Source organism: Eurypyga helias, unplaced genomic scaffold (assembly GCF_000690775.1).
Source record: "Eurypyga helias isolate BGI_N326 unplaced genomic scaffold, ASM69077v1 scaffold25681, whole genome shotgun sequence".
Classification (NCBI taxonomy): Eukaryota; Metazoa; Chordata; class Aves; order Eurypygiformes; family Eurypygidae; genus Eurypyga; species Eurypyga helias.
This window is the reverse complement of record NW_010230528.1, coordinates 646-11454: the sequence shown is the minus strand read 5'-3', so window position 1 is coordinate 11454 and position 10809 is coordinate 646. Positions and strand designations below refer to the sequence as shown.

Here is a 10809-nt window from a genome sequence, read left to right as displayed (position 1 = left end):
GGCTGCGGTTGCGTTTCTTCTTCGAGACGCTCCGAGCCAGGAAAGCGAAAGAGAAAGGAGAGTTTGGGGAAAAAAAAAGGTCCACAACAAGGGCTCTCTTCGCCGTCCCACTCCCCTCAGCGTAAGCACAAAACTCATGTAACTGCAAAACGCCCCTCGGCGCCCAGTCCACGCTGTTGTCCCAGCCGAGACCCTCGCAGAGATGCTCCCTGGCACCGAGTGACATGGCAAACACGGAGGAAAAGCACCCGGCCATGAGTGAAGCCAGCGAGGAGTCAGGACGGGGCTCCCTGTCCCCCCAGTCTCCTCCCCTGGGCCCAGGGCAGCAGCTTCCGCTGCTCCAAACGGGCAGCAGACGCGCAGGGACGGTGCGGCTCCGTCACCACCCTTGGCTGGCCTGTCCCCACATCCTCCCGCAGGAGCTGTACAAGGGCGGTTGGTGCCCACGTTTGGGGAGCTTTATGTCTGGGCTAAAGAACATGAAAAAGTTGCAGAGGACTCCCGGGGCCGGTCTCGCTCAGAGCAGCTGTCAGCAGGCCGTAGGCAGAGGGTGCGGTGGGCTGTGGTTAAACAAAGGGGGGCGGGACGACCAGGACCCCATTGCCTGCAGAGGGGCTCTCATCCAGTCCCTGGTTGCTCCTCCCCTCTGCTCTGACGTCACAATGAGGCATACTGCATAGCAACCAGACAGGCGTTCAGACGCAACCTGTGAGGGCACGGACAGAACCTCGAAGCACCTCAGGGAGAATCACCTTCCCCTACCCCAGCCTCCAACATGGGCGATAGCTTGGTGCCTGCGGGATACTTACCCTCATACACGGAGAGGAAGATGAGCGCCATGGCTTGCGCCGTCTTCAACGAGCTTCGCCTGCAAGGGAAGCTCTGCGACGTGATCATCAGCGTGGATGGTATCGAATTCAACGCTCACAAGAACGTCCTCTGTAGCTGCAGTCACTACTTCTGGTGAGTGCTTGAGTCAGTATCTCCTAGTCTGTGCCATGCCACCCTCCTGCATCTTCAGCACTAAAGCTCACCACCCACAGTCCCGCCTGGGCACCCAAATCAATCCACAACCAGATATCCAACAGCGGCCCTGGAAGCGGTGTCTGACGAACCCCCAGATGCGGCGCAGGGCTGGCAGCCTGGCTCACCTGCCACCGGGGGGGAGGTTTTCTGTCCCCACGCACCAATATTCTCCGGTATTCTTGGTGAAGCAAGGTGGCCACTCGCCCTGCTGCTCTGTCCACAGCCAGAGGCTGAGACTCTGTTTAAACACCAAGCAGTTAGTAAAACACAAATTAATAAACTACACAGCCTCCCGGCACGGCTACTGCTAGTGCCCAAACTGGTGCCCGGGGAAGGCGGCACAGGGGATAAACAGGGTCAGGGTTTCAGGCAGCAAAGCTGTTTTTTTTCCCTTAGCACAGCTTTGTTTTTTCAGGGCTTTGTTCATCAGCAACTGGAACACGGCAGAGAAGATCGTATACAAAATTCCCGGCACTTCACCTGAAATTATGAGGCTCATTATTGAGTACGCCTACACCCAGACAGTACTGGTCACGGCTGAGAACGCTGAAAAGCTGCTCAGTGCCGCCGACCAGTTCAGCATCATGGGTATCGTCAGGCTGTGCTGCGAGTTCTTAAAATCCGAGATGTGCTTTGAAAACTGCATCGGCATCTACAGACTCACGGATTATTACCACTGCCCCGAGCTGCGAGAAGCAGCTTACGTGTTCATCCTCCACCACTTCGTGGAGATCGTCAAGGTCTCTGCGGAGTTTCTAGACCTCTCTGCCAACGAGCTGATGAACATCATTGAGAAGGACGAGCTCAACGTGCAGGAAGAACGCCACGTGTTCGAGGCGATTCTGAAGTGGATCGCTCACGACCCACAGAAGAGGAGGCAGCACATCGCGGTTTTGCTGGGCAAGGTCAGTGTCATCCCGGCAGAGGGGCAGCCGAGCCAGAGGCTGCCCAGACCGTTAGGCTATCGCTGCGCTGGGGCACGGGTCGAAGTTCCTACGCTGGGGTTGGGACCTTCGAAGGGCGCGTTTCCTCAGGTTCAGAGCTTAAGTTTAACTGTTCCTCACCTCCAGAAAGGGCCAAAGTTCACACGGGATGACGTTATCTCTCCGTCGGGGCAGTTTATGAGCGTTTGCCTTGCGGGGCTACACCGTGCAAAGAGCAGCAGGCGCCGGGGCAGGTTCAGCCCGTGCCAGAGCGGCTCCCTGCCATGGTTTACCCTGGCACACCCCTTTCTGGACAAGCTAAAAACTACACGTGTAATTCTCTCGTTCTCTCATGAGCTTCATATGCTGTAGCCCAAAAGCAAAGCCATCCAGCGCTGCAGCCATCCATGAAGGATTCCAAGGCGTAAACCATCTGTGTTCACGTTCTAAGCTCCGTTTTTTGCATTTTTCAGGTTCGACTGGCCCTGATGAAGACAGACTACTTCATGAACAACATCAAAACCCACGAGTATGTCAAGGACAACATCAAGTGCAAAAGTCTCATCATAAACACCCTGACAGAACTGTACAACCTCAACATGCGCGGCCCGTCGTGCTCCAATTCTAGCAACTCTCTCAGCCGGCTTCGCCTGCCCTATGCCGTCTTGCTCGCTATCGGGGGCTGGAGCGACGGGAGCCCGACCAACGCCATCGAGGCGTACGACTGCCGCGGAGACAAGTGGATGATGGTCACCTGCAAAGAAAGCCCCTTTGCCTACCATGGCACTGCTTATCTAAAAGGCTTTGTCTACGTGATTGGGGGCTTTGACAGCGTGGATTATTTCAACACCGTCAAGCGGTTTGACCCCCTGAAGAAAACGTGGCAGCAGGTCGCACCCATGCACTCGCGGCGCTGCTACGTCAGCGTCACCGTCCTCAACGGCTTCATCTACGCCATGGGAGGGTTTGACGGGTACACACGCCTCAACACCGCGGAACGGTACGAGCCGGAGACGAACCAGTGGACGCTGATTGCCACCATGCATGAGCAGAGAAGCGATGCCAGCGCGACCACGCTGCACGAAAAGGTAAATGTGCCATGAGAACACGGAAAGCAGGTAGTGCTGGAGGATGGTGCGCCGGGGGAGGAATCGGTGCGCAGCTTTGGAGAGCAAGCGCCTGTCCTTCCGCATGGCGCGTGGTGAGGGAGGGACTTGCACAGAGCTCAGCCTCCTCCTGAGGCTGATAAACACAGCTGCCACTCCAAGTATCCGGGTGGAAAAGAGGAGCTGTGGGAGTAGGAAAGGTAACAAACGCTCTCTTTAACATGGTGAAGTGTTTAAAATAAAGAGGAATAAGGTTCACATAAATCCTGGAAGTAAAATTTCAAGCTCTCCAAGAGGCAGTGAGGGACTGGCACGAAAGGGATGCAGACAGGAGCAGTAAAACCCCTCCAGAGCTGGTATAGCCCGCTTGCTGCTGGACAGGACTTCTCCTGGCCAGGGTTCCAGCACCGTGGCTATCTGCTTCCTGCAGTTTGGGAAAATACAGCTCCAAATCCTGCTGGCCTGAGCAACTCGCTGCACTTTTACTACCTCAAGCCCAGGAAGACAGGACCATTCCCATTAAAAAACCAAGACAACTACCCCCCAACCCAAAAAAAAAAAAAAAAAAATCACAACAGGGTTTGGGTTGGAAGGGACTTTAAAGATCACCCAATTCCAACCCCCTGCCAGCTGTACCGTTAATTTTTAACACGTCCTCCCCCTCCCCGAGCATAACTGCCCCGCTCACGCGCTTTTTCCTCCCGGGGAACAGGTTTATATATGCGGCGGGTTCAATGGAAACGTGTGCTTGATCACAGCCGAGGTGTACAACGCCACAACAAATCAATGGACCTTCATAGCCCCGATGCGAAGCAGAAGAAGCGGAGTAGGCGTGATCGCGTACAGGAACGAGGTGTACGCGGTAAGTAAGCGGCGCCCCTGCCACAACACCCAGCACTGGCTACTTCACGCACCCGCGTTTCCTAGATTTTCAAGCTGGCCATTGGCTTGTTAAGCGGCATTTAGGGAAGGAAGTCAGGGCCAGAACAGTTGATACAGCTCCCGAGAATATTATCACCCGCACGCTTCTTGTATAGAAGAACGTGTGGATGATTTTTAAGCAGCTGCAGCCAAGAAATCATTTTCTGGGGCTGCTAACAGCATTGGTAGCACAGAGCGTTTGCTTGGCCCTGTTTATCCTACCCACGGACCACATTTAAACCCTGTAGGACTGTAAAATCTGACAAAAGTACTTCTGGAAGCTCCAGAAACAAGGGAGCAGGCTGCGATAAGCACTGTGTTTGGGATCACAGGTGCTCAGTGATGCCCAAACAGAGGTCAGTGAGGCAGGACCAGTTACCATCTTACTTGTGCACAAAACAGCTTGGCCGACTTCCCAGGTGAGAAAAGGCCTATTTCTACTCTACCTTTGGCATCCACAGGTCGGAGGATTTGATGGGATCAACCGGCTTCAGACCGTGGAAGCTTACAACCCAGCTGTCAACGCATGGCGCACAGTCCCCACCATGTTCAACCCCCGCAGCAACTTTGGCATCGAAGTATTGGATGACCTTCTGTTCGTGGTTGGTGGCTTCAACGGGTTTAGTACCACCTTCAACTCCGAGTGTTACGACGAACGCACCAACGAGTGGTACGACGTTGAGAACATGAGCGTATACCGTAGCGCTGTGAGCTGCTGCGTGGTGCCAGGCCTGTCTAACATCAGGGACTACATTGCCAGCCGCGACCAATGCGAGGACAACTTTCCAAGGGAAGTCAGGTTCACTTCTTCGACAACGAGCCTGCCTGTCTAATGAGCTCCACTTAGCTAATAAAGCCTTCTGAGCAGCAACTGAAGGTATTCACCTATTCTAAAATAAAAAACAATTGATTCAGGCAAAAAGAGTAAGTAGCATTTCAAACTTTCATTCTGTGGCACCACAGAATGTGGGCGTCAGCCACAGCCTACACAGCAACTTATAAAATAAACACAACGCTAGAGAAATAGAAGGTTTATTTTCATTAGTTCACTGCTTACAGTAACCTTTAGTACAGTGCGGTTAAGGTGAAGAGCATTACAGTGGGGTTTGTTTCAAACGGCCTACACACACACACACACAACTTTACCTTACTGGAAGTAAGTACGGGAGGGCCGCTTCCCCGAGCACCCAGCTGAAGTCTACATTAGCATCGACAGGAGTACGGCTGCTGTGATACGCAGTGGCACGGACCTACGAGGAGTATCTGACTATTAATGGTCTTAGAACATCTCGTTAGTTCCACATTCATGTTAGATCCAAGGATTAGATCCTTGGGAGCAGCTGTTTTATCAGACTTCCGCCCAGGACTGTCACCCTGGAGATGTGATTTAGACCCCAAGTTAACGCGGACACAGCTGATGAGAAATCTCAGCCATCATCCACATACCCTAAGCTCGCTTTTTTAAGCCCACTGAATGTTACAACATCCTATTACAAGGTGGCGTTAAGAACAACCCGAAAGGTTGCGGTTCTCTGTGGCTCAGCAGCGATCCATGACACACGTTGAGCCAAGGGTTCTGGTTTTAACATTTATTGTACTGGAGAAAAGCGACATTGGGATAGCAGAGTGCTTGGCAAAGCTATCCCTAATGCACGCTGAGAGGTTGGCGTGTTTCCTCCATCTCCGCAGTGGTACCCTACTGCGTGCCAGAGTCTTAGAAACAACACAAACCTGTCTACCAACAGAGTATTCACGTGGTTATAAAACACTGCGTACACGCACCGAGGAAGTACTACAAGGACCACCGAGTGCCAGGCAGGATGTGTCCTACTCCGCTGGTACTCTGAGCGGAAAGACAGGCCATGAAACATGCATTTTGTGGCAGGTATTCACACCGAAAGAGGGGTGATTGTCCTAAGGAGGAGGAAAAGCTCCACGCGATGGGCTCTGACATTAGGAAGGCCAGAAGCCAGCCTTCTAATACTGAATACACGCTGGGATCTTACTGACACTAACTAGCCACTATAAACACACGGAAAGGATTCCCAGGCTTTTGTTTATAGGATCACTTTATAAACACCCAGCATCTACGGCAGTTGAGGAATTTGTTATGTGATTCACAGGTTAGTGGGCCAAAGTACAGCCAGAGTCAGTAATGCAACCCTTCCAAACATGTAACACAACAGAGTTAGACTTGTCAGTTAAAAACCAGGAGCAGGGCAATTGGTCCACTTAAAGTCAAGGCTAAAAAAGACCCCAACTACTTGAAAGTCGCCTAGAAGTGGCATAGCAGAAGTTAGAGCACACTGGTGCTGTTCACAGTGCCCATCACTCACCATGCAGACACACGGAGATGTAGTGCACCACACAGGGGATCAGGGCGGGCATTCACACGTGTCAGCAGCCAGAGACGAAGCTGTTCTGACCTTGTATCTGAGTGGAATGTTTTTAGTAAACTGTACTGCTTGTGTATCAGCCCCAAAGTTCTCACGGTACATGCGCTATCAACTCTGCTCGGAACGTGAAGACCGCAACCTGCATCTGACTGCTGCACGCTGCCACACGTTCAACGGCTGCGTTCACGTCACAGCTGACAGAATCATCTTGGCATTGCTCCTCCAACTGTCCGTCCTGGGTGACGGATGACGAGGGCTCTGACAGAGCCGTGCTGGTGTGACACAGCGTCACCCTGCAACTGCTCATTAAATACAGCGAAGGAGCGGGATGGAGCACGGAACCTTTTCTCTGCTGCTTCTGTGCAAGGGCTGTTAAAGTGTCTTAAAATGAGCTCCCACAAATCTAAGTTAAACCAACGGATTGAGTAGTAAAGCTGTCAGGCATTTTCACACTTCTGTTCACAGCCCCTGCTCTAGGGCAGGCACTCTTCAACCTCTCCAGCCAAATCTGCAAGAGATCATGGCCCAAACTCCCTTGATTAACCCCCGGCTCACAGGGCTGCACGAGCCGGTGCGGTAACAGCCATTCCTCAACATCAGCCTTAAACCTGAGCAAGTTCACCTCTTCCCTCTCTTGCAGGAGGCCAGCATCCTACAATGCATTCCGCCCGAACAGTCCAACAGGCAAATAAAGTACAACACGCTACCACAGATGAGTATGCGGAGACTGGACCGTTAAGGTTGTAAAGTGTGGGGGTTTTTAAACAAGGCTAGATTATGTTATTACAAAAAAGACAAGTTACTGATACCAAAAATGGCAAGTGAACCGCAGAGTGGAGCATTCAGGGACGTACACATCAGCGACACCTTTACACACCACGTGGTTGAAAGACTTACCCGGTGTTACCACAGATGAGTATGCGGAGACTGGACCGTTAAGGTTGTAAAGTGTGGGGGTTTTTAAACAAGGCTAGATTATGTTATTACAAAAAAGACAAGTTACTGATACCAAAAATGGCAAGTGAACCGCAGAGTGGAGCATTCAGGGACGTACACATCAGCGACACCTTTACACACCACGTGGTTGAAAGACTTACCCGGTGTTTCAGATATGTTGAACTGGAAAATGAGAAGTGTCAGCTCAGAAAGGTAAACAATTAAAAGCCAAACCAAAACAAGAAACCAACCTGTTCAGAAGTTCTTTTGCAAAGAAGTTGCCCACAGCACAAACACCAGCAAATCGTGTGACCCAAAGACAGCAACAGATTCCCCGACAATGTCTACGCAACGTTTGCAGCACCCTGGTTACTCCTCCCTTTCCCTTCCCCATGATCCTGAGTTTGGTTGCACGTGAGAACCTGGAACATTCAAATGAAGGGAAGGATGGGGAAGAAAAGGAGATAGAAAGGATGCACTGGATCCACTAGTAACCTAAACCGTCCTGGAGCTCTTCAGCTCAGGGAGAAGGAGTGTTCAGTGGGCAATGAACTGAGAGGCAGGGATACTCCAAAGGAAATATTCCACGTTCCATTCCTTGGGAGTATAGCAGTACGCAAACCAGAGCTAAGCAGGGCACTGATTTATGTAAAACCACCTCAGAACGCCAAAAAGTATTTAAGTCAGCTTAAATCTTACCGCCATAGTAAGCGGGGAAATTCAGATATTCAGAGGTTATGAGAACTCCGCGGTTTCACCGCGAAGGAACACCAAGTGCCGACTGTTTGGAGCACTGCAGCACAGCTGCTGTAAAGTATACTGAAGGCAGAGGGCACTGATTGTCAAAGACAGGCTGGAAACCGGTTCGGAGGCGTTCTTCTAGCCACTTTTCCACTAGAATTAAAACGCGTGCAATGTCTGAGAGAGGATCTGCAATTCACTCAGGTTTCGATCTAGTACTGTGAAAACACCTCATTCTTACTGACTCACACCGACAGACACGAGTAGTGAGTGCTGGTGGGCGGCTACTTGGCTGGTTTCACGCCTTTTATCAGGCTGACTGTTGACCCAAGTTTCTACTGAAGCTGTCAAAGATGCTCAAAGCATCTTCAGATACAGCTGAAAACCCCGACTGCCTCAAGTTCTCTCTTTTAGCACGTGCCTGGCGTTCTACCAATTCATAAACGAACTCTGCAGCCTTTCTAGAACATACAGGTACAAAATATTCAATGCACATAGAAACATCCTGAAGTAATTCTATAAAGAAAGATTGTGCTTTTGTTCCCATACACAGTTACAGCTATTGCACTTGCCTCCGACTTGGAAAAGCCAAGTACACTAACACCGACACGTGGAGTGCAGCCACTGAGGAGAGAATCAAAGGAATGTCAATATATAAGTGCAAATAAAACAGGTGCTTTCAAGCACACGCAAATGTAACCACTAAATTATTAAGACAGAGCTCTCAGATTTTCAAAATAGAACTGTTAGAGACCAACTCTCCAGAAATCCTTGAAAACAAAGATCTGAAGCAAGTAACAGACTTAATGCTCCCAGAAATATTTAACAGCCCGCTACAGGCTAGTTTTACCCTGGGCACCACTAAGAAATACCATCGGATTCACACAGTTTCTAATACCCACGCGTCCTCAATTTCTGAGCTGCTTAGTTTTCAAAACATAAAGATGCTGGTTTTATGCACTAAATCCCATCAACACCCTCCTGTCTTATAAAGACATATCAAGCCTAACAAAATGGTTTAGCACAGTATTTCCCAGATTCATCAAGAGTGATACTCCAGAAACTAGCACTCAATCTGCGAGCGTGGCATTCTCCGTAAGCTCAGGGAGTGTCGGTGGATTTCCTGCATCTGCCTTTCCTGCATTTGCCTTATTCTATCTTTTTGCCACATCAAATTTTGTGGCATAGGGTATCTTTGTGTTCCCTGCAAGCATCTGAAGGGAATTCTCACGTGGCAGGCTGTTGCTCTGCAGCGAGGCTGAGGCATTGGAGGCAAAAGCATCCAGCGCTTTCTCTCAGCACAGTAACGATAGGCCTCTTTCCTGTATTGCTTGTCAATGTCATCGCTGTTCTTCCACCCCCCAATGATGAAAACATCATCTTTATAATAACAAATAGCTGCTCCTTCAATGCTAAGGACCTCGGGGGGTAAGCTTTCAAGTATCTCATCCGAGGCCCTGCCAGAGATCTTGATCTTGGCTTCCTCATTATCTATAGGGTAACTCTTGGGGCAGCACGATGCTGTATGGTAAAAGTTTGTGTTAGCGACAGACATCTGAAACGAGCAATAATTATCAATGAGCGGCAGAGACTCCACATCCTGCCACTGCCTCGTTTCAGCATCGTATCTGGTAATAACCGCCCTCAACCCATCTTCGCTATCACTGTCAACTGGGGTGCGAGCAGCGACATAAACAAACCGGTCTTCGACAGAAACAGCCTTAACATCCCGAAGAATCTTTGGTGCTGACTCCAGGTTAAGCCATTTGTCTTGCTCGGGATTATAAATGGCCACATCTTTAAAGCCAGGACTGAAATTGCCATGTCCACCAATACTGTACAAGTTTCCTTTAACTTCAGTAAGGCCAAAAGAATGCTTTCTGGTTATTAGGTTGGAGACTTGCTCCCAGATATTTCTGTTGGGATTGTACCTTTCTACAGTTTTGGCAAACCCCGGTTCCATGGAGCCAGCGACATAAACATAAGACTCTGTCACAGCAACAGCATGGCCATCGAGATGGTTATGTATGTGCGGCAAGTTTACCCACCTATCTTCATCAATGAAATACCCCACACACTCACTCAGGTAATCTCCTCCCTCCGACACACCACCAATCACCATGATGACGTCCATGTTTTGGCCAAAACGCGGCAGCAACGCTACGGGACAAGCGGAATGTTGTAGGTTACCGGACTGCAAGTTCTCAGACCGCAAGGCGTGACTCTCCACAGCCTCAGACACTAATTTCACACAAGCTTCATTGCTCGAGACCAGCCTCTCGGATTTGACGTGGCGAGTAAGGTAAGTGGGTTTCATCTGAGACAACCTAAGAACTTTAAAGAGATCTTCAAAGTACCTTTCTCTTTCCTCGGGATTTTTCTGAACCCACTTCAAAACAGTCTCAAAAAGGATTTCTTCAGAGTCCACCGTGATCTCCGAGTCCGAGAGCCAGTCTCTGATGAGGTGAAAGGGCAGAGTGTAGAACTCCTCATCCTGGATAACTCTGTGGAAGTTTCTCCTGATCATATCCTGAGCCTTGAGAGCCAGCTGATTCAAGGAATACATGTGGGCTAAGCTGTGAACCGCAACGCAGTTGGAGAGGTTGAGTTTCTTCTTCAGAAACTCCCCACAGAACTCTTTCAACCGGATCAGCAGAAACCTGCAGGACAAACAAACAGGGGTGATGCTGTGGCCCGGTCACAGAATAACAGAATGGTTTAGATTGGAAGGGACCTTAAAGATCATCCAGTTCAACTCCC

General features: G+C 50.2%; 2 protein-coding genes across 2 annotated transcripts in view; one reads left to right on the top strand and one right to left on the bottom strand.

The window, feature by feature from the left end:
• The first annotated feature begins 775 nt into the window (after positions 1-775).
• KLHL10 (kelch-like family member 10) lies at positions 776-4809 on the top strand. Its single transcript, XM_010160791.1, has 5 exons — positions 776-963; positions 1442-1931; positions 2423-3037; positions 3768-3917; positions 4438-4809. Exons 1-5 carry the CDS (start codon positions 776-778, stop codon positions 4807-4809), a joined length of 1815 nt encoding a protein of 604 aa, XP_010159093.1.
• A 4303-nt stretch (positions 4810-9112) lies between these two features.
• Positions 9113-10809, bottom strand: part of KLHL11 (kelch-like family member 11) — a gene marked incomplete at its 5' end in the record, with an annotated part of 2339 nt that continues 642 nt past the window's right edge. The window contains one exon of the mRNA XM_010160790.1: positions 9113-10709. Coding sequence (XP_010159092.1) covers positions 9113-10709 — 1597 coding nt within the window. The remainder of the gene's footprint in view (positions 10710-10809) is intronic.

Coding starts and splice junctions, on each gene's coding strand:
- KLHL10 (XM_010160791.1), top strand. CDS start 776: ATGGGCGATAGCTTGGTGCCTGCGGGATACTTACCCTCATACACGGAG. Junction 1,932..2,422: donor TCGCGGTTTTGCTGGGCAAG/GTCAGTGTCATC, acceptor TGCATTTTTCAG/GTTCGACTGGCCCTGATGAA. Junction 3,918..4,437: donor ACAGGAACGAGGTGTACGCG/GTAAGTAAGCGG, acceptor TGGCATCCACAG/GTCGGAGGATTTGATGGGAT.